General features: G+C 46.2%; 2 protein-coding genes across 2 annotated transcripts; one reads left to right on the top strand and one right to left on the bottom strand.

Annotated features, from left to right (window-relative positions):
- Positions 1-1,154: 1,154 nt before the first annotated feature.
- On the top strand, positions 1,155-12,139 carry KLF11 (KLF transcription factor 11). The gene is made up of 4 exons (XM_081189129.1): positions 1,155-1,410; positions 4,598-4,858; positions 6,357-7,350; positions 9,186-12,139. The coding sequence occupies exons 1-4, from the start codon at positions 1,366-1,368 to the stop codon at positions 9,479-9,481; spliced, it is 1,596 nt and encodes a 531-aa protein (XP_081045255.1). The 5' UTR covers positions 1,155-1,365; the 3' UTR covers positions 9,482-12,139.
- Positions 12,140-14,283: 2,144 nt separating this feature from the next.
- Positions 14,284-19,929, bottom strand: CYS1 (cystin 1). Its single transcript, XM_081189268.1, has 3 exons — positions 19,274-19,929; positions 16,830-16,882; positions 14,284-14,881 (listed from the first exon to the last, which is right to left on the bottom strand). Exons 1-3 carry the CDS (start codon positions 19,613-19,615, stop codon positions 14,785-14,787), a joined length of 492 nt encoding a protein of 163 aa, XP_081045394.1. The 5' UTR covers positions 19,616-19,929; the 3' UTR covers positions 14,284-14,784.
- Positions 19,930-22,893: the final 2,964 nt, after the last annotated feature.

The raw sequence follows: 22,893 nt of genomic DNA on the forward strand, positions 1-22,893 counted from the left end.
CATTTCATTCATGCAAGCCTATCCCTCTAAAATCTGTGGCCTTTTAAACTGGGGGGAGGGAGGTATTTTGTCTGTTCATTACAATGGCCATCTGTCATGGATGCTTTTAGTTGAGATCCCTGCATTATAGTTGACCCTTAGGACCCCTTCCAATTCTATAATTCTGTTATTTTTTGTTTTGTTTTTGTATTATAACCTGTCCTGCAGGGTGGTATAGTATAGAAATTTAATAAATAAGAATACTCCAGACATACAGAAGTCGGCATCTCATTTTCTTTTAGCTTCAATTTTAATTATAACTTGAATTAAGGGGGGGGCGGGGAGAAATGTTTATATTGGTCTTTTATTCTAATGTTTTATTTTTATGTACGCAAGCAGTATATATATATATACTATGTAAGTTTTGTCGAATAAATAAAAGCTTTGTGTATTTGTTTTTTTTTTGTGTGGGTTATTTTCTTTTTTAAAAAAAAAAAGTTTAACCAATAAAAACGGAAAAGACGGGGACTATTCGAAAAGAAGGTGTAACGAGGCTTTTCCTCAGGGCAGGATGGTTCCGCAGAGGAGCCACGCCCTTTAACGGCCACTCTGCGTGGCCGAAACGCAACATCTGGCAATAATAGCGTGTGTGGCGAGAAAGGACACCGCGTCACGCTCGGCTGCACGATCTCGAGCCGCGGGCGGGGCTGCCAGAAGCGCGCGGCGCTGTTGCTGGGGTGGGGGCGGCGACGTCGTCGACGCTCTCAGCCCGGTCTCTTTGCCGCGCGCGCGCCCTGCCTCGCAACACGCCCCCTCGCTCTCGTCCCCGCCCCCGCCCCTTCCCTCTCTCACGTCCGGGCATTCCCTGGCTGGCTTGCCGCCTCCCCGCTTACTGACAGCCAGCCGGCCCCGCCCTTCCTCTGGCCCAGCCAGGCTCCTCCCTCCCTCCCTCCTTCTCCTCGCGCCGACCTTTCCCCTAGTTTCCAGAAGGTGGTTCGGCTACTCGGCTCGCCGCCGCGGAACGTGCCCACGAGGGGCCTTTCCTGCTATCAGCATAGCTGCACGAGGCAATCACGCCGCCCGGCGGAGCCCATTGGCCAGCCCGGAGGAAGCTCGTGCTGCGATTGGCGAGCAGCCTCTCCCTCCTCCCTCTTCCCCTTTCGTTCTCTCCTCCTCCCTTCGCCCGCCTCCCAGCTGCTTTTGCTGTATGGAGTGTTTTGGTGTGTTTCCCTCTGTGTTTTGGCTGCTCGCCTCCCTCGGAGGAGGGAGGGCGGGAGGAGGTAGGTGGGAGGCAGGCAGGCAAGCAAGCAGGCGGAGGAGGAGGCGGTTCTGGCTACAGCTCTTGCTGGCTTTGTCACATCGCTGCTGCCTGCGGGAGCTTCCACCATGCATACCTCGCCCTGCGTCGAGGCGATGGGAGATGCCCCCGCGGTGAGTACCACTTGCTGCACGGGGCGACGCGCGGGTGGGGGCGCGGATGCAGGGCAAAAAGACCTAGCCTGCCTCGATTTTACTCCCCGCTTCTGATCCTCCTCGCTTTCCAAAAGGTGCAAACGACTTGAGGTGCATGCGAGGGGGAGGCACTGATTCCCTGCGTGCGGGGAGGAGGAAGGAGAGCAGCTATCCTTGCTAGCCTTTCTTATTTATTGCTTTATTTAACCGCAATCTATGGGTTGCCAAGACGCCAAGGTGACGGGAGCGAGAGATGCGCGTGGCGCTGGGGGGGGGGGAAGCAGCCTTCCTCTCTTTTTATTTTTATTTTATTTCTATGTAGTGAACTTATATACCGCTTTTCGCCCATAGATCCCCGGGCGGTTCTCTGCAAATCCGGGAGGGGTCGTGCCAACAAAGCCCATTAATGCTAGCCTTTCCTCCGGGCCAGGTCCTTGCTAACTTACCTGGGACTTGGTGAGGCTTATGATGGTGCATAATAGGCTAATGCTGCTCCTTTCCTCCCTCCCTCGCTTCTGGTGACTGGGAGCTATGCAAGCATAAGCGTGTGGGATGCCCTGGACGTTTGCGCTTCTTGCGCCACCCCCGATCCTGCCCCAGGTTTATTGGGAAGGAAGTTCTGCTTAGTTTCCATGGAGCAGGCAGACTTGCCAGTCAGTCCAGCCTGCACGAAACTGCTGCTTTGCTGGATCTAGGGTGGTGGTGGTGATGTCTTACACTGACGCACATCGAATAATGTGCATCAGCATGAGTAATCCCAGTGATCCCGCAGTTGCCCGGTTGTTGCACGAGTATTACAGAGATTACAGTAAATGCAGGGAGGAGTGGTCTCGCGGCTTAGGGGAGGTGAGAGTTTCTTTCTTTGTTAACTTGTGTCATTGCAGAGAGAGAGAGAGAGTCCTAGCCCCCCCACCCCACCCCCGCAGGCAGCCTTTACTTTTGGACCTTGTGGGCAGAGCTACCCCGCCTCACAGGGCTTCCCAGCAGTGGCTCAGCCAGAGACCACCACCCACTTGCTCACATGGCTATTTTGATGCATGACGTCGCCCCACTCCTCCCCCCCACCCCTGAGCTATATTTGGAGTGGGTGGTTGCTCTGGATCCCATGAGGGGGGGAAAGAAAGCCTTCCGCCCCATTCCCTCCCTTTTGGAAGGTGGCGCTTCGCTTCCTCCCACCCAATCCACATGGACATCGTCATTTTGCTGATCTGCATGCCGTTTCCTCCCCCCCCCCCCAGTTTTTTAAAAATACTGTTATTAAAGCAAAGACAGTGCGAGGAAGGCGGGGAGGTCGGTTGGGTAATTGGACCTGCCGTTTGGTAGTGTTCCTTGGTACAGTGAATTGGTGGGGTATTTCCTGCCGTCTTTGTGATGGCTCTGGCTCTCCTTTTGCAGCCCGCTTCTGTTGTGCTGTGTGCCAGCTCATCCAGCTTGCCTCTGCAGTGTCTGGGTGAAAGGAGGTGATTTAAGGACAAGCCGCCAGGCTAAGTTATGGAGCCGCGCGTGCCTGCTTGGAAAGCAGACCAAGGCGCGTTGAACTTATTTCCTCCTTCCTTCCGAAGCTTATCAAGCGATTGTGGATTAATAATTGTCACGAACTGCAAGCGAACCTAAAATTCTTCTTCTTAAACGTTTCTCATCTTGGATTCTCTAGCCTTTGAATAGGCTGTCCCCCTCCCCCAAGTTCTTTTAAATCTTATTGATTTGACACAGATATCATTTTAGCACCCAAGGAAAATAATGTTCATCAGTTGCAAGCAAATGGAGAATTCCTGGTGGTTTTTAAGCATTTCTCCTCATATTCTGGAATCTTTTACCTCCATATTATTAAATGTATCGGTTTCAAGATTGCCCATCTTACTCCTTTTTATTCCCAGATTTTTTGAGTTCATTTGAGTTTCTGTGAACTTGTGATACCAATTTGTTAGGTTAGCTTCACATTTCATATTGGCTTAACCATGTGAATAGGTGCTTTCCGTTGGGTTCATTTATTATTATTATTATTATTATTATTATTATTATTAGTAGTAGTAGTAGTAGTAGTAGTAGTAGTAGTAGTAGTAGTAAATATATGCACATGGCAGCTCTGCGGCATCCAAGGGAGCATAATAATTGTCTGTAGACACTACATGGCTTACTGTCCAGCTGCCTGATTCCACTTTCCTTTTTATTCTGGGCTTCTAATTGCCAGTTTTGAGTGTGAACTGAATAGGGAGTAGAATCCTATGCACATGTGGGGTTCTAGACTGGTGAAAGGTATTTGCATTGCACTTATTTGCTATAGGGAGATGCTCATGACCAACAAAATATGGTGGCTTTGACCCATACATGAGTCAACCATGCTGGGCATTTATTTCAGCGGCCTGTTAGTGTTGCCTATATTTATTACTCTTTCTAAGAAACCATCACTGAACAAAACTGGAGATCCCCTGCTATGTCTCATCTTCCCTGCAGTTTTGGAATATTAACATTAAATACTGTGTCATTCTGGGAAGTCACTTTAGAAAGTTGAAGCAATGCTGCAGATGTTACATCTTCTTGGACCTTTCCCAACACACGCACACATGCGTGTGCACACCCACCCACACCCACCTCTCTCTCTCTCTCTGTTGCCATGGTGGTGCAGTCTGTGCTAACTGAAGAAAGGAATAAGGAATAAAAGCCAGATTTTGCTTTTCTAATCTCTGGGGGCCTGATCCAATTTGAGTTGCACATAAAAAAGGTATTATTGTGCAACTTAGTTGTTCCAGAAGGTGAACAGGATATGTATTTGAATACACATCACATTCAAAGGAGAGCAGTGCAGGAAAGCAACTGAATTCACCTGTGAATTACCCAGCAATTGATATGCACGCATGCTGAGTCAGCTCATTGGTCAGGCCAGCGTACTACTGCTTTCACTGACTGGCAGCAGCACTCCCTTGGCTGCCAGTCGTTACTACCTGTTATTATTTTAGCAGGTGATAGATAGAACGTGGAGCTCTGAATGCAGGGGATGTACTGTACTAAGTACTAAGCTATAGCCTTTCTTCTTTCTTCTAAGTATGTGTGCATACTTAGAAACTGGATTGGGCTCTGGCCATGTATGATGCCTTTTTAAAAGCAGACAATAGGGCATATGCTTGTTTTCCGTGTGACTTACAAACAATGGCTCACTTATCTCTAGGTTGACATTGTGGACATCTATGAATCCATACGTGAACGGCAGCGTCATGACAGTGAAAGGTCTACTTGTAGCACCTTGGAACAGAACGACATAGAAGCAGTAGAGGCACTTGTTTGTATGAGCTCCTGGGGTCAAAGATCACAGAAAGGCGACCTGTTGAAGATAAGGCCTCTTACACCTGTCTCAGATTCAGGTGATTTCTCAATGCACACTGAACCCACGTCTGAGTTGCCTAAGGATTATAACTTTTTATCCACACTGGTAAGGAAAAAACAAACAAACCCTGGAACAAAATGAATTTGCATGGAATCGATATGAATATTTTTGAGAGGAAAGACATGAATATGTCCCTCATTTAATCTGTTAGCAGTAATTTCTTGGTTTGGCTTGAAGGCATTTATTATGCAATAAGCTCTAAGAGAACAGCATACATTTCCACTCACAAGTACAGTTGCTTCAGTTTAGTTAACGATGTGTTTGATGTTATTTTGGAATAATGCAGTCTTCCCTATCCTGGGATTCTCCAGATGATGATGATGATTTTATACACCCACACACCCACACTGGGTATCCCCAGCCACTCTGGGCAGCTCCCAACAGAATATGATTGCAAACCTTTTTCAGACCATGGCCCCCTTCCAACCTTGTTTCCTTCCTGTGTCCCTCCCATGCATGTAGCCGGGGGGGGGGGTCAATTGCCCCCCCCGGTAAGTAACAGTCAATACAAATCTGAGGTTCTGCTCCGCCAACAAAAGCCTGCCCTCCTAACAAAAATCCTGGCTAGTTCCCTGCCTCCCACTGTCCTACTGGTAGAAAGATAGCTATTTAAACATTTTGTTTTCAAATAGAACATGTTTTATAATTTTCATAATCTATCCAAAATGCAATTACACAAAATGATAGGAACATAATGAAATATTGTTGAAGCCAAAAAACAGAATAATAGATCTGGAATGACCCAGGGGTCATCTTTCTAGTACAACCCACTGCAGCGTAGGAATCTGAGCTAAAGCATCCATGACAGATGGCTATCCAACCGCTGCTTAGAAACCTCCAGGGAAGGAGTGTCCAGAACCTCCCGAGGGAGATCCATCTTCCATGTATTATTAAAAAATAAACAACACTTATTTGACCCAAGTTATTTGACACAGAGGAGGAAACCTACAGATGCAGTCCAAAAGGTGCACAGGGAGTTTTGTATATATGGGAGAATTCTAAAAAGCAAGTGGTCCTCACTGACCTGGTGCAAAAGGATCTTGTCATCCAGAGAAGCCCTGGCTGGCTAGATAAAACACCATAGCCCCCCCCCCTTACCTGGGAGTAAGGCCCACTGAACTCATTGCAGCTTTCTTCTGCGTAGACACTTGGTTATTTACTACATGCAAGTCAGCAGCACTAGATTACCCCACTCATCAAAGTGCTGGAGTGGATTTCACCTCATGCCTTGCAGAGTCAGGCAGACAGCAGTAAAGACTAAGATGAGCCCCTTCTAGCTAAACTAATCCTTAATTATCTCTCTGGGGAAAAACCAAACCAGGGTCTTTGAATATCATTATGGTTGTCTAAAACTTTTGTGGGGGGAAAGTAGTAATTATTATTATTATTATTATTATTATTATTATTATTATTATTATTATTAATGTGTCTGACTTACACTTAAATGTTATAAATATGAAAGCTAGGAATGATCACACCTAAAGTAGTATTTTGGTATATGTATACTACCTCTGCTTCTTCCCCCTCCCCCCTTTAAATATAGTGTATGACACCACCCTATAGTCCAGATTTTGTTGAGCCTTCCACAACAGCACCGCTTTCGTCCCAAGCCACTTACTCAAAACCGAGGACAATCAAGACGAACATGTCTGCCTGTCTGATCACTCCTCCGGGTTGTACTCTTCCTGCACCCAAGCCAGCTGCCCTGAATTTGGGGAGGGAGTCCAGCCAGACGCCAGCGAGAGCGGAGCAAGTTGCTCCTCAGCGTTGCAGAGCAAGGGCAACCAGCGTGATCCGTCACACCGGGGACAGTGCCGGTTACTCCCACCTTCCTCCTGTGCAAACAAAAGCAGAAGCTGCGTCGGGCGCCAGTGTTTCTGCAGACGGGCACGAGGCGCAAGACGAGAGACATCTTTCAGCCTTGCAAGACTGCGACATTGCGGACAGCATAGCTTGTGGCACTTCGCCAGGACGTGAACTGTATTTGCATGGCTCAGGTTGTTCCAGAGCCACCAGCAAAGGATGTGAACCTGTGAGGCTTGCTTCACAGCAGACCCCTTTCCCGAACGCTTGCGAAAGTGACCCGCAGCAGAAGTCCCCCTCGCTGCTAGCCTCCCCACTCTCCAATCCCCAAGTGATCTGCCAAATGATCCCCTTGGACGGACAAAGAGGTATGGTCCCAGGCTTTCTAAAGACCTCTGCTCAGATGGCAGCGACGGTCAAACCCATCCTACCCCACACAGCCCCAGTTTCTCAGCCTGTGCTGATGGGGCCTTCCATGCCTCAGGGGACTGTTATGTTGGTTCTTCCGCAGGCTGCTGTTGCCCAGGCGCCTCCTTGCCAACAAACTGTGATGTCTGTTGGGAATACCAAGTTGTTGCCCCTGGCCCCTGCTCCGGTTTTCATTGCCTCTGGCCAAAGCAGCACACCTCTAATTGACTTTTCCCGGAGAAGAAATTACGTTTGCAACTTCCCGGGCTGCAGGAAGACGTACTTCAAAAGCTCTCACCTCAAAGCCCACCTGCGTACTCATACCGGTATGTATAGAAGAGCTGTGGATGTGATCTGCCTCTTCTAATCCCTCTGTTGCAGATACTCAGGTGGGGATGTTGTTGCTTACGTAGCCAATAGGACACCACACAAACCCAAGAGGGGAAAAGCTGTAGCTCAGTGGCCTTGTATTCAGAAAGTCCCTGGTTTAATCCTTGTTTCTTCAGGTAGGGCTGGGGGAGACCCATGCATGAAAGCTTTGAGCAGAACAGCCATACGGCTTAGACGAAACTGAGCCAGATCGACCCGTGTTCTGAACTGGTATAATTCAGCTGTGAGCAGTGTTAGATGTATAAGCTAGGCACCAAATGGCTCCTTAAACCACGGTTACAGTCACCAAAACAATGTCTAGTTGCCATTTGGGGGCAAGGCAGCTCTAAAGTCGTATTTTTCAATACAACTTTTGGTTCCTGAAATTCGTTCTGATTGTGCAGATAAAATATAACAGATGGAATTCTACAGGATCCTTCGCTACTGTGTGAAAACAGGCAAGATCCAAGGATCTTCAGATGGTGGAGACACCGGGCACCATCCTGGCGCCTTGGCATCGTCACAAGTGGCTGATAGCCAAGTGCAAAATGCACCAGGCTCCTGGTGGGTTTCGAAGTTTGCAGAGTACAAAAAAGAGAGAAAAGAAACCCTATTGGGGTGGCAGTGAGGGTAGACTAAAAGCCCAGAGAGGGCTTAAGTGTGTTTAGTGGTTCCAGATGGCTGATTATGGGAAGAGACTGAAACCTCAAGGGAGGAGTAAAATGAGTATGGCCTGAAAAGGACACTGAAGAGAGCTACGCCACACAGTGTTGAAAGTCCCACTCGCATGTCTTTAGTGGTTGTCTAGCAACATATGGACATTTCAGGAGTGTGGAAATAGGAGACTGGATAGTAGAACATTTCTTGTTTAGTGGAGAGGGACTGTTTTTAGGAAGACAAAAAGAGGAATGGAGAACCTGCGGCTATTCCAATGTTGCTGGACTACAACTCCCATGATCTTGCCAGAATATTTACCATGCTGTTTGGGGCTGATGGGAGTTGGAGTCCAGTAACATATGGAAGGCCACTGGTTTTCCCCACCCCCACCACTGGTTTAGAGCTTCTAAATTGCTTGCATCTGAATGTATAGGTGGAGACTGGGGAACTCCCCCCCCCAAAAAAAACCCCACCCTCTGAATGTTCAGTAGAAGATCTGGAAAGAGCCACCACATGTGTACAGCTGTAGGCATGTAGGGTCTTCCTTGTGGTCTGGAGCCCTCTTGGTTCAGGATACAGAAAGTCTGAAGAGAGCCCTAATTGCAGTGAGTAGGTCTGATCAGGTCTACAGGCTTAACTTCTAAGTAAGAACGATAACACTGTGCAGTAAATAGACTTAAGACCTGGTGTAACTTTAGAGAAATGAATTTAAAGAGAAGGGTTGTTTCATAACACAGGCCATCATGGGTGTCGTATTCTTTTATCTTGGGGGCGAAAAATACTGAACTTTAGCGTTTTAATTGTAAAGACTAATCCCTTGACGAAAGAGTATGTCCTGGGGTGTGTTGGGAACAAAGGAGGTCTTCTTTTTTTATAAAACTTCTTGCTCTATTTATTCTTTAGAGGAGAAGCCCCCTGGCTTCTGTAGTACTCCTTAGTAAGTTCAGATTCAAGAGCCGTTCCTGCAGTTGAATGAATTGCTTCTTGTCTACCTTGTTTCCTTTCTTCATGTAATCTGCTATAGAAAAAAAAGGCAGTCTAAACTAGAGATGGTTTGTGTGGCAATGTATGACCTCTTTGGTAAAACCAGCTGTCTTGTTCTTGAGTTTACCTGCCCATGCTTCCTTCTTTCCAGGAGAGAAACCTTTCACCTGCAGCTGGGAAGGTTGTGACAAGAAGTTCGCCCGCTCTGATGAACTCTCTCGCCACCGCAGAACTCACACAGGGGAGAAGAAGTTTGCCTGTCCGGTCTGTGACCGCCGCTTCATGCGCAGTGATCACCTGACGAAACACGCTCGCCGCCACATGACGACAAAGAAAGTGCCCAGCTGGCAGACAGAAGTTGGCAAACTGAACAGAATTGCAACCATGGAGAAGCCTAAGAGTGAGACTCCTTTGAGCATGCTTCTGCCTATGCTGTCTTCTGGCTAGCAGGCCTGCTTTGGAAGATGAACATTTCAAGAGGAACTTGGGTGGTTTCCAAAAAACCAGCTTTGACTGTTTTTTTTTTTAAAGTATCCAAGAGTGGTTGCATTTATATTGTGGTGGAGGAGGAGGAAAATCCTGTAAAGTCTTCTGCCCTCTCTTTTTCCTCCCCATCCCTTCGTATTAAGCTCTATTTAAATGTTAACGTTTTATTTCTGTTATCTTTTTGTTTTCCCCAATGCTTTTAGGGCATTTAACAGCACTTGGGGGGAGGAGGGAGAATATTTGTTGGCAATGGGCTTTGCAAACATATCTTTTCTGTTGAGTTAACAGTGGTTGATGAAAAGTGAAACAGGGTGGTTCCCCCTCCCTCCCCCGGCATTTTAAACTAGTCCCCCCCCCCCATCTTACGAATTCAGCTGTGGTCTGATCTTGCAAAATCACCCTGTGAGAAGAGTGAAAAGCAACATCAGAGGTACCACTTGGAAATTTATTTATTTTTTTCCTAAACGGAATCCAAACTAATTTGAAATTTCAGAGTGTCTGAACTCCAGTCTAGCAACGGAATCCACTTTAGGATTATCTGCTGTGCCACATTTTAAAGCAGTGTCGTTCTTTCCCAGATGTCTGAATATTGAGGCCTAGGTATTGTTGATGCCTATAACTAGCTCAGGACCAATTTAGGTGCAGCACTGACCATGTGTGTCCCTGCTGGGAAGTTCTAACCTGTGCAGTAACTCCACATGGTCAACTGCACGCTCAAAAGGTTTTAACCCTAGACACCATTCCATAATGCTCACCCTCTGTTAGTCAGTTGTTGGTGTGTAAACACGTATGGATTAGTGGATGTGGTACATCGGCTACTTGACGCTCCTGTATGTGTACGATTGTACAGTGGCAGGGCTTCATATATTCACCACTGCATTCAAATTTGCTTGTGTGAACAAAATCCCACCTGTTGCTTCCCTGCTTGCAGTCTGCTGGTCTGACTTGAGTTGGGTAAGTTTGGTGGACCTTGTATTTTGTGGCAAAGGAGTGACTTGCTAAAGTGCCCCCTACATTTATTAATTGCAACGCGAGAAGTGACCTTTTAATTTGAGTGCTGGTAACGTTTGGAAAGCTTGGGGGCAGCTTGTCTGTCCGTTGGGACGGTCCTGCCAAACCGCAAGGACTTCTGTATATCCAGTCTTCAGAACGGAAGAACTTTCGGATCACATTCCCTTCAGAGTGAAAGTTAAGCATGTCCATCAATATATCCCTTATGACATCAGTGGGGGAAATAAGTGCCTAGTTTTGGATTATGCCCTTGATCTCTTAATAGTAATGAGTATAAGGACCCCTTAAGGGAAATGCCCAAACCACATTGAGCTATTGTTTTGATCTAAATAAAGTTGGGGGAGGATTTATGATTTGAAGTAAAGGCTGAAAATGCAGTGCCTGCATAACCATTTTTATAATCATCCAAGCAAACATTTGAAAATCTGATCAATGACACAACCACAACAGACAGCACCTTAAATAATTCTCACTTGAGTAGTTCATAGGTAAAGAGAATAAACAGAAGCAATTGGACATTAAGGGTTCAGCACTCAAATCGGCTCCTGTCTTGCCACTTTCAAAATGAGCTGGATTTATAATGGGAAATTGCTGTCTGGCAATGGATTGTTCCAGATCAATAAGTCGTTTCTCACAAAAGTGACCTGAATATTCTTAGCTTTGGAGCAAAAGCGCTTTGTGGAGATGTTAACTGCTGTTGTTGTGGTCTCTTTTTCCACAGCACATTGGATGAGTGAAATGAAAGGACGGTGATGGAAGAGAACTAAAATTAAGGGTGGACCTGCCATTTCACATGATTTGCTCGATTCTGTATACATATTTAATCAAGCTGAGATAACTGTTCTAATGATGACGAGAAAGCATGATCAGATGTGTATGTATATATGTGTGTGTGTGGAATAAGTAATATCTGACACTTCATTGGTATCTGAAACTAGGTAGACCTCTCGCAGTTGGAATCTCAACCTCATCTCTTTATTATTCAGCCAAGATTGCAGTGCATTTGCCAATTTGTGTTGGAGCCATTGGAGAATATTTCCACAGATGGTGGGAGTTTACTTGGAAACACATCTGGAGTAAGTGGCTTGAGAAATGCAGTTCTAAAACACCTGTACCAATGTACCCTCAGTTTCAACACAATGCCTAGGGCAGGGATATGGTTTGTGTGGCCCTCCTGATGTTGTTAGACTCCAGCTCCCATCAGCCCCAACCAGCATGACCAGTGGCCAGAGATTATCGGAGTTGCAGTCCAACAACATCTGCATGGCTGGCTTGGGCAGTACTGTTGAATAGGCTTGCCAGTATCTGCTTTTGTACCTCCGGCAGCAGCCTGATCTGCAGAAATCGAGAAAGTGAAACTCACCCTAGCACTTCATTCGCATGCTATGAAGAGCTTCAGCTGCTAAATTTCTGCAAGTCAGGGTCAGGATCTCTGCCAAGAAAAAAATCTGGTTGGCAACTCTACCAGCATCACATCATATGTTGAGAGCCTGCAGGGCCACTGCAATCAGTTTGCCCATTTTAAGCATTTATCTACCTCCCTGTCCATTATTGGCAACTAACGTTCATGAAGTTGACCATAACAGAAGCACCCAATTATCTCTCTTTTTTTAAAAAAAGTAGCCATGGTCATGGATATGGGAATTATGCATTGAAAGATTATCATCAATTTAAACCAATCTGACCTATATTCCCAATTCAAGTATATTGGAAGCAGGCAGACTTTGAAATTGATGTTAAACCAATGCAGTCGCATTGTGTGAGCTACCAAGCCTATTGCAGTTTCCAACGGTACATTATGGCTTGGCAGGTGATTAAGTAGATGGAAAAGATAGGAAGTTTGCAGGAAGTTCTAGGTGAGTGGACTGCATTTGATGGGTCACTAGTTCAGCACGCACGGAATGTTACCCATACTGCACCTTACTGTATTTGTGTGTTTGATTTACTATAAATAATAAACTTTATTTCACGAGCCAGCAGATCTGTGGCTCCTCTGAAACATGTTAGAAGGTGCAAGATGAGTATAAATAGGTTTTTTCCCCTTCACTTTATGGTCACCTAATTAAAAAAATATGAATATTCTACACGTTCAGTGTTAAAAAAAAGGAGCTGGTGAGAAGACAAGCTACATGGCAGAAATGCAGTGTATATAAAACCAAAATGCAACAACTTGATTCGTCTGGAATCACTGTCTCTGTCCCTTTCTGACAATATGCAGACGCAATAGTCCATTTTTCTCTGGTTTAATTCCATTGAAGTTCATCAAAAGTTGCCAGAAGTCAAAAGACTTCCCTTGTGCAATTGCGAGGCTTTTCAAAAAGTTTCCTAATTCTCTCCCCCCTCTCCCATGCTGATTATCACCTGACTTAAGATTATGGGAATTTATGTTTGGTGTAGTAAAATATTGTGCCTAATATTTTATAAACCTTGTTTTGTCTTTCTGTTCATTTTATTGTGGGATTCCTGTATTTGTGTGTATATGCAAATATTGTTTGTATTCCTTCAAGGGCTGCATTGTAATCCCTCTTCTAGTAAAGTGAATATTTGCATAGATGGTTTTGCCGTTTTCCCTCCCCTCTGACAGCTCTCCTTTTACCTCAAAACAATAGGGAAAGAAGAGAAAGCAACCTTTTTCTTGGCCGATACGAATGCTTTGCATTTACACCACACTTTGAAACACTCAAAAGTGCTTCGCATGCACAAGATCTGCAGAATATTACAGTCAACCCTGATGCAACCAAACCTTTGCAGCAGCAAAGAGTATTGAAAACAAGGATTGGGCATGACCAGCCGATAGCACCTTGTGCACAAATCATCACGAATACACAATAGAAAGGGTGTCTGGAAGGGGGCCCTTTGAGAGATGAATGGGACCGTTAAGATGATGAAAGGGTATATGTTTTGGCAAGGGAAGCTGGCTACCATCTGGAACAAGTGGCTTTCATTCTAAAGGAAAAGTTTCCTGGGGAAATCCGCCAACCACTTGACTTGAGTGGGCATGTTTTCAAAGCAGCATACGTGGTTCCATCAGCCTCCGCTGATTTTTGCAGGGAATTTCCAGTTTCAAAAAACAGACTGACAGAAGAATGGCATGTGCATCCCAGAAGGTTTCCATAGTGCGATGGACCTTGGTTTTAGGTACATCTGTATCTATTCCAAGTAATTTCCTGTATAGTGCTGGCCAATTCTTGAATTGTTTTGCAGTCCTAAGCTGTCCCCATGAATGACACATAAACAACAAACACTTAACTTGTAGAAAAATATCGAAGCTGCATGATGTGTACATATTTGTAAAAAAAAAAAAGATAAAAGAACAGGAAGTACAGGTACCACCCAAAGTTAAAATCTAGCCTCTGGCATTTGCTGTATGAGCACTGGATTACATTATGAATACACATAGTGCTTAAGCTTTATGCCAACGTTTCATTAGCATTTGTGTTTTAAGCTTGCCTAATCCTTTAAGATTTTCTCCAGTACCTCTGCTGTTGAACCTCAAATAGCATTTTCTTTTAATTTGAACAAGAAGAACCTACAAGAAGAATTAGCACCAGCAAAAGGCAGAGGCAGGAGAAATTTGAAGCAGAGAGCATCTTATGGTGTCATTTAAACTGTCCACAGAAAAGGAGAGGAAATCGTGCCTGTTTTAATATTGTTAAGAGTTAGCATTTAGCTTGGACGCATGGCTGATAAATTTCCTTCCGATTCATTCCAGTGACCACGGAGAATCTTATAACTACAAGAGGCTGGTACAATTTGCTGGGAATATATGCTTTAATAATGTACAGGTTAGTGCTTCGGGTCTGACAGGATCAAAGCTGGCCCACAGGAAAGGCAAAAGTGCAGACAGTCGAAAACAAGGATTCAAGTCCCTTGCTGCATGTCTCCCAAGACTCTGAGGACGAAGGTGATGGTGCCTTCATAAGTCATAATTTTAAGATATCGGGAAAACTTGACATTCCGCCTGTAGGTGCGCCAGCTTTGGAGATGTATTTTCCCAAATGAGCACAACGAGAGTCCCTATAAGGCCACATCCTGACATAATGGCAGAGAGAACTCTGCAGAAGCTTCTCCAGCCTGTGAGGATTCTACCAGCCTTCTTGGATGGTGGCATGCCCTCTGCTCTTGCTTTCCCCACCCCTCCCCACCCCATCCCAGAGAAAACACCTTTCTGAGAAACACCGCTGCAGCTTCAACTATCTTGCCCCATAGTGAGCTTGTTCACAGGTCACTGTTGGCACAGCCCACAACAGCCTTCAGCGACAGTATTCCTGCTCAATCGTTGCCATCAGCTCCTCTTCGGAGTAATCATAGGATATCTTGGCCTGCCTCTCAAGCTTCTTGAGTGGCAGCCTGCAGAAATAATAATAATAATAATAATAATAATAATAATAATAATAATAATAATAAATAATTAATAATTATAATAAAAAACATAGCCAATATGCAAAACTAAATGGAAAGGCCCATTTTTTTTGCACCCCAATAGCAAAATGTTATTTCTGCACAGACCCCTTTTTTTTTTTACTTTGATTAGTTTTTTGTCTCCTATCTACACAATGCTTTTAAAAATAAATATTTATCAAGAATATTTACAACCCACCTTGAAATGCTAAATAAAATTGAGCTCAGAACAAAAGGAGGAACTTTTTGAAAGGGAAATGTGTCTGTATGTGTGGAAGAGGTGGAAATATATCCTCTGGGATCTGGGCATATTTAATTTAACTGAGGGAGAAGTCATGCAAATTGTAAGGACAGCAGCACTAACAAGTGAAGGGAAAGAATTGTTCTGGAATAAGAAATATCAAGCTAAAACAAAATTGTAATAAAGGAACCTCTTTGATTTAATGTCAGTAAGCATATATATACATATATATATATATATATATGCGCCTATAAAGGGACATGGGTGGCACTGTGTGTTAAACCAGAGCTTAGGGCTGACGGTTCAAATCCCTGTGATGGGGTGAGCTCCCGTTGCTCGGTCCCTGCTCCTGCCAACATAGCAGTTCGAAAGCACGAAGTGCAAGTAGATAAACAGGTACCGCTCTGGCGGGAAGGTAAATGGTGTTTCCGTGCGCTGCTCTGGTTCGCCAGAAGCGGCTTAGTTATGCTGGCCACATGACCCGGAAGCTGTACGCTGGCTCCCTCGGCCAATAAAGCGAGATGAGCGCCGCCACCCCAGAGTCGTCCGTGACTGGACCTAATGGTCAGGGGTCCCTTTACCTTTAAGCCTATAAATAAAAGACAGGTGCTTTCCTTCTTTAGCAAGAGGTGCAGAACTGTAGTGAGAATGCTTGACAGGCAATTCTAGACCTTTCCCCGTCCTTTTCTAGAAGCAAATGGAAGACTGCATCACACAGCAGAGTGATTTATTTATTTTTAAGGCAAAGACATTGGGTGCTATGAATAATTATTTTCAAATTTCCCAACACGCTTCTTGAGAAAACAGCTGTCCCTACTTAGGGGAACTCACTCAACATCTAAATTAAGGCAACCAAATTCTGATGACGTTTGGTCTCCTCCAGTTTGCCTCAGGGTGAGTGGACTTCCCCACACTTGCACAAGGATAAAAATAACAGCATTCCAATCAGGCTTCGTGGCCATTAAAAAGCTCAACCTTTCCTATGTGCCTATAATACGCAGGGTGTGGGTGTGTGTTGGTTCCCAGACTGATAAGCAAAAGATGAACTATATTAAGGTTACCAGATTTTTTTCAATGAATCCAGGGACACTTTTCAACTTCAGTAGGAATGAAAGGATTTTATCAGGGGACTGATTTGTAAATCCGGGGACTGTCCCCAGGAAACGGGGACGTCTGGTAACCTTAAACTATATAGGTGGAAACAGGGCCCTTTTCTGCAAAGGAGAATAATGATGCTCTCGCCTCCATCATGGGCTGAAAACCAAATTCCTCACAGCAGGACTCCCTTGCCCCAGAGGTCCTCAGTGGGAGCTGTTGCCTGGCAACTGCCAAAAAGGAAAGGCTTGCCTTCATCATGGGATGGAGCGAATTCCAGCTCCTCAGACCCACTCCCTTGCTCCAGAGGACCTCAGTGGGCAGAACCAGGAAAGACGAAGGATGAGCACACCGAAATGCCACCTGAGTAATCCTGCTGCCACCAGAGGGCCATTTCTGTTCCTGGTGCCAGATTTGAATGCCTTTTTTTTATTATTGACAGAATCTTTTGTAAGCTGCTCTGATAGCTTCCTGGGGCTCTGAGGTGGGATAGAAGTATTCTGTAAAAACAAAACAATGCCCACGGCTGAAAAGATTGTCATTTGAATTCAGGCGACTTACTGGTTGGCAAAGTTGTTGCTCTCTAGGCCTGGAGTGGATCTTGCTGAAAAGACCTGGGAACAAATCAACAGGACATCATGGGTGACACACAATGAAAAGTTAAATTCGCTGACGTTTGTGCTCCTTTGTGCACAGGGAAGATGGAAGTGGTAATTTTCTGTTGTTTATCTCTGATCTCTTAATGGCGATTAAGTGAGAGCTGAGGAACTGTGTTGCACCTGTTTTGTATTCAGGAATAATGAATTAAGCGTGCATCTGCAGCATCCAGACCCCTCTCTTGTGTCTGTTGACTTAGCAGATATCCTGCTGCAGGATTCTATTTTAGAGCCCTGCCAGGGAAAGATCCCTGTAACATTACCCAAACCTAAAAGGAGTTTCAATTACAACACAATCTCAACAGTGTGTCATTATTTTCCTGTAATACCTGTCCTTTTTTCCGCCACTATGCACTCTTAAACATAGTGAAGAGACCCAATATTACATCCGTGACAGTCCCACCACCACCCCAAAAATTGCCAGTCATAGCGCAGAGCCTATTAAGTACACTGATGCTGTTGCATAATTTCTATTCATTTCAGCAGGTCTTGTGCAGGAGAGATCCCTGTGGCACCGTACTTTTAAAAAGTTTTCATATGAAACCACAGAATGGCTGTGTTTGTCACACACCAAATCAGGGCACAGCCAGGAATGGTTAAGAAGGTAAGCCACAAGATGGCATTGTTTCACTTAACACTACAGCAAACAGAGTATTTTTCATAAAACTAGAATTTAAAGGAGCGCTGAGGCTTTGTGCACAGTACCAACACAAAACAGCTAGGTTCTTCTTTCTCAATTTGGATCAAAGCTGGTCAAAATGCACTATTTCGTTAAAAAATGACATGATAAACATGAGTACACTGTTGCCACCCTCCAGATGTCCCATGGAAGGGGCACATGGAGAAGGACCTCAGGTGACCATCACAGGCTCTGGGTCAGTTCATGTGGGGTGAGATGGTTCTTACTAACTAGCTCATTCTTACACATTTAGCTCTGTCATATTTTCGAACACAGGGCCCCTGTGGACCACAAATATGCCAATCCTCTGAGTTCAAGCCATGCAAAACGCCTTTCTGATAACAATTCCTAGATCACCTCCAGAGCCAGGCGGCCTGCTTACTGAACATTCAACCCAAAGTTTGCAGGAAAGTTCAACAATGTGGGTGTTTCTTCAGCATGTGTCCTTGCTTGTTTGAGGGGAAGGTACAGTGGTACCTCGGGTTACATACGCTTCAGGTTACACACTCCACTAAGCCAGAAATAGTGCTTCAGGTTAAGAACTTTGCTTCAGGATAAGAACAGAAATCGGGCTCCGGCAGCGCGGCGGCAGCAGGAGGCCCTATTAGCTAAAGTGGTGCTTCAGGTTAGGGACAGTTTCAGGTTAAGTATGGACCTCCGGAACGAATTAAGTACTTAACCCAAGGTACCACTGTATTATGATGGTGAATAGCTTTGTGACAGAGCTGTTGGGCTCCCTTGGAAGGTGGTGCACTCGCCTTCCAGGGAGGTTCCAAAGCAGAGATTAGGTGCTTCAGTTGAGATTTCTGCTTTGCAGCAGGGTGCCAACTTGAATAAAATATTGAAGAGGGGAGGAAGGCCCCGCCCCGCATAATCAATCACATGACGCAGTGCACATACACTATTTGAATGGCAATGCCCATCAAATTTGAAGGTGTCCGGCCCCCACAAATATTGGGGGGGGGGGGGTCGAAGACCCCTCGGCAGCCAGGAGTTGGCTCTTGTGCTTGCAGGGGTTTGGAATAGATAACCATCGGGCTCCCTCACAATTCTATGATTCCAGGCGGCGTCGAATCATTTGTTATCCCGCTTTCCAGCACGCCAGGCCGCTGCAGAAAGCGCGCTGCGCAAGCGGCCAAAACCAACCGGAATTGCGCGTCTCGGCTTTGCGCCTGCGGGACAGACTCCCACCCCCCAAAACACAGCTGCCTGGAAGCGCCCTTAAGACAGTGCACATGCCAATAAGGCGCGCGCTTTCTTCCAGGATCTTGCTCCCTCTTCCAGACCTTCCAAAAGTCCCTATTTTCCAAGGACAACCCCAGATTTACAGAAGCCAACCCGGTTCCTGATTTGATCCTGGGATGCCCGGCTTTTCTTTAGGACGTCCCTATTTCCACGGCAGAAATGCTGGAGGATATGGAGCCATACGACCTCCCCCCCCCCCCCAGCCAAGGAAAAAAAACCTTGGGAAGCCGCCCAGAGTGGCTTGGGGCAACCGCGTCATCATAAAACGATCATCATTACTATTGTGGACTAGGACGTCCCTATTTGCATCGGAGAAATGTTGCCCGCCCGTCTACTAGATGCTCAGCTCGCTTTTCCAAAAAGGCGTGAATGGAAACCCTGGACGCGCCGTCTCGCCTCCCCACCGACCTGCAGCACCGCCTTACCTCCTCGCCGCTGCCCTCTGGCGGGCGGGAGCAGCCATCCCCGGCGGCCTCGAGGAGGAGGGGGCGGCGGCGTTGCCGCCCCGTCGGCTGCCCGAGCCCTTCGTCGTTGCACTCCTCCAGCACCCGGTCCAGAAGCTCCGAGTCCGAGTCAGACTCGCCCGCCGACGGCGAGGTGGTGGCGCGCGCCGGCGTTTGGCTGTAGCACCTGGGCTCCGCGCCCTGCTCCTCCTCTGCTCGGCCCTGCCTTGCGGGGGCGCTGATGCTCCCGCTGCCCCTGCCGGGGCCACGCCAGGGCTTCACCGAGCTGCGCCCTTTCCCCGGCCTGCTGCTGCCCGTGCCCATCGCCGACGCCCGGCTGTGTGGCTCGCGGCCGCCCCTGCCTAGCGCTGCTCCTCCGGCAGACCCATCGTTCGGGTTCCAGAGCTCAACTGTTGCTGGGGCTTGGCGGGCGGAGGCAGAGAGAGGGCGGGTGGGATCCTGGCTCCTCGCCTCGTCCTTGGAAATATATATATCTTTCCCTTGATCACAAAGTTAAGCGTTTTTGTTTCTAACTTAAGGACGAAAACGGTAGCAAGCAAAGGAGCTGGGTTTCCAGCTCCGGTTTAAAGGGAGAAAAGCGAACTTGGAATTATTTTCAGCCCTCCCTTCCCTTCCTCCCTCCCCCCCTTTTTTTTTAATTCCAAGAATTTGGCCTTGAAAGAAACCAAATGGGTGTAACCTCCTTCCTCAGAATGAGGTTGGTTTCAAAAATAGTCTCTGGGCAAAGATTCTTAAACGAGTATTTTTCGACGCATGTGCTTATATGCGTATAGTCTTCATGATATATAGATATACGGAAAGGCAACCCTCACAAATCATATATGCGGTGGATTCTTGGTGACTTGAAAACCGCTTCAAAATAAACAGATTCCTGGGATCTGGAGCAAACACTGTGGAAAGTATTCAAAGGGTCCAAACCGCAGCTCAGCCTCTCCTCTCTCTTTCTTGTATTCCCAAGTGCTCAAAAATACATTTCCTTTTAAAAGCAACATAGCAACTCAGCTGTTTAACATCTTTAAAATACTGCCAACCTATCTGTTAATCATATCTACTAGGGTGAATTGCAGAATTATTTGGTTAGACGTGCTGTTCCATTTGGGCCACTGGAATGACCGCTCCCATCTCGATAAGTCTGAAGCTCTAAGCCAAGGTGGGGGACCTACAAGGGGCAGGGGCCGCATCTGGCCCTTCAGACCTCTCTGTGTGGCCCTTGGGACAACAAAACCCCCTCCCCTGCCACACCCTCTCTCCCCAGGCCACATTCCTCAGCAACACTTCATTGCACCTCCCTGAAGTTTTTTTCTTGGTTGATAACATCCTTGAACTCTATCTGCAACTGGAATCCTTGAACTCTGACGGCTAAACCAAGTGAGGGTCGCCAATGGGTCTCAAACCCTCCGTGGGTTAGGGAGCTGCCCAGAGTGGCTGGGGAAACTCAGCCAGATGGACGGAGTATAAATAATAAATTATTATTATGTTGTTGTTGTTGTTGTTGTTGTTGTTTTATTTTCTGCACAGGGTTGATTGGCTAGCAACTGTGCCATCCCAAATGGAAGATTCGTGGCAATTTAAAAAGCTATTCTTTTGAAAATAATAAGAAGGAAGACGTAAAACAAAATGTTCCAGTATATCTTCCCCACTTCCTACCAGGAGCAGTCCAGGGCACTGGTGCACTCCTCCAGGATACTATGGCTACATACCAGGCCCGGCCCACTGATGAGACAAGGTGAGGTGCCTGCCTCAGGCAACAGAAGCCCAAGAAGCAGTGCTTGCCTCATAAACCCACCCACCAGCAGACAATCGGGACCAGCAGCGGCATCGGTTCCCTGTGAGATCTCTTGGAAATCACACAAGATCTTGCTAACTGTGAGGTTTTTACTGTCATGGATACCCTAGCTGAGATTCCTGCATTGCAGGGGGCTGGACTAGATGACCCATGGAGTCCCTTCCAACTCTACAATTCTGTGAAGATATGCCAGCCCTAGGAAAACACAACAGTTCAACTGTCAATTTGGTGAAACTATCCTGATTAAAGTCTCCAGAACCACCTCAGAATTTGACCCAAGGTCGGTGGAAGTTGCTGTGCATATTGTAAACTTGTCCGTATATAAATTGCCATCAATGCGTTCCCACCCCCCGCCCATTCAGAACACATGGATGTGTTTTTAGAGCCTCCATGTCCCCTTTCTGCGGTACAATGATCTCTCGATCTAATTTATTGTTGGCCTGTAAAACAAACTCTCCTGTTTGTTCCCCAGTGCTATGGTTGCTTAGGCAACTGGGGGGCTTCAGATGGCAATTCCTTTTGTGCGGCACATTCCTCTCCAAATAGTGCAGCCCCCACAGATTAGCAATTTCCCTGCCTTTTTAGCCATGAAGAGCGAGCAAAGTCTGCCCCATCTTTTCTGTCAGCGGCATTGACCCTGTGCCAAGCTGAGGTTAATGTTTGCTGACTCTCTCCTGCTGGAATGTAAACAAGAGGATAAAAAAACAGGATTTGACTAACCTCTCTCTTCTGAGATTGCTAGAGGTGGCAATGTTGCCTCCTAGAGTAATGGCAAAAACAAGAACAGGCCCTTCTAGTCTTTCTTCTTATTCTTCAGAAAACAAAAGGATTTAAAATGCAACATAGAAGAGAGGCTTTCCTGGCCTCTTCCAAATATTTCAGCCAGTGCTCCTCTGGAAATAACATCCCCGAATTCCGAGGCAAGCTTCCCAGTTCGGTAGGAAGCGTCCCAAACTCTATTTTCTGAGACTCAGACGGAGGTGGCCTATTCGAATTACTTCACATTTTGACACAAGGGAAATTTCTCTGATATAAAAGAACTTTTCAACCCTCTGCAGTTTTTCCTGCAAAATAAACGGCAGCTTCTGATACTGCCAAGTTTTGGACTACAGTGGTACCTCAGGTTACATATGCTTCAGGTTACATACGCTTCAGGTTACAGACCCCGCTAACCCAGAAATAGTGCTTCAGGTTAAGAACTTTGCTTCAGGATGAGAACCGAAATCGTGCTGCAGCGGCAGCAGGAGGCCCCATTAGCTAAAGTGGTGCTTCAGGTTAAGAACAGTTTCAGGTTAAGAACGGATCTCCGGAACGAATTACGGTAAGTACCTAACCTGAGGTACCTGTATTACTGTAGTGTAGGCTGGTTCAGCAGCAAGAAAATCCTCCATGTAGTGTGACCCCTATGAATGCTGTAAAATGCTGGAAAAAGGACCATGAGTTTTGAATTGCCCTTCACAGTGGCTATTCACGTGGGCACATTTTCTACAGTTGCCTTGCTGCTGCGAATTGCCACTGGAAAGTGTCTGAGGGCACTTCCAGACTGTTACTGTCCTTTCACACAGGATTCAGTCGCACAGCGGCAAATTCAGTTTGCACAATTTAAGTTGATTTGGATCTCCTGCACAACAAACCTGCTCCCTCCGTCCAGACTTTTTGCAGTGGGCACTGTGGAGGTAACGTTTGCTTGCTGCAATATTTTCTAACCTCTCCGCGAATGAATCAGGATGACTGCCCAATAAACAGGTCATACGGAAAGCAATATTTGCCAGGAATTTTTCTTCCCTCCATGCAG

The sequence above is a fragment of the Podarcis bocagei genome (assembly GCF_964188305.1).
Source record: "Podarcis bocagei genome assembly, chromosome: 3".
Lineage (NCBI taxonomy): Eukaryota > Metazoa > Chordata > Lepidosauria > Squamata > Lacertidae > Podarcis > Podarcis bocagei.

Coding starts and splice junctions, on each gene's coding strand:
- KLF11 (XM_081189129.1), top strand. CDS start 1,366: ATGCATACCTCGCCCTGCGTCGAGGCGATGGGAGATGCCCCCGCG. Junction 1,411..4,597: donor CGATGGGAGATGCCCCCGCG/GTGAGTACCACT, acceptor ACTTATCTCTAG/GTTGACATTGTGGACATCTA. Junction 7,351..9,185: donor CCACCTGCGTACTCATACCG/GTATGTATAGAA, acceptor CCTTCTTTCCAG/GAGAGAAACCTTTCACCTGC.
- CYS1 (XM_081189268.1), bottom strand. CDS start 19,615: ATGGGCACGGGCAGCAGCAGGCCGGGGAAAGGGCGCAGCTCGGTGAAG. Junction 16,883..19,273: donor CAGAGGGCAGCGGCGAGGAG/GTAAGGCGGTGC, acceptor ATTTGTTCCCAG/GTCTTTTCAGCAAGATCCAC. Junction 14,882..16,829: donor AGCAACAACTTTGCCAACCA/GTAAGTCGCCTG, acceptor TTATTTCTGCAG/GCTGCCACTCAAGAAGCTTG.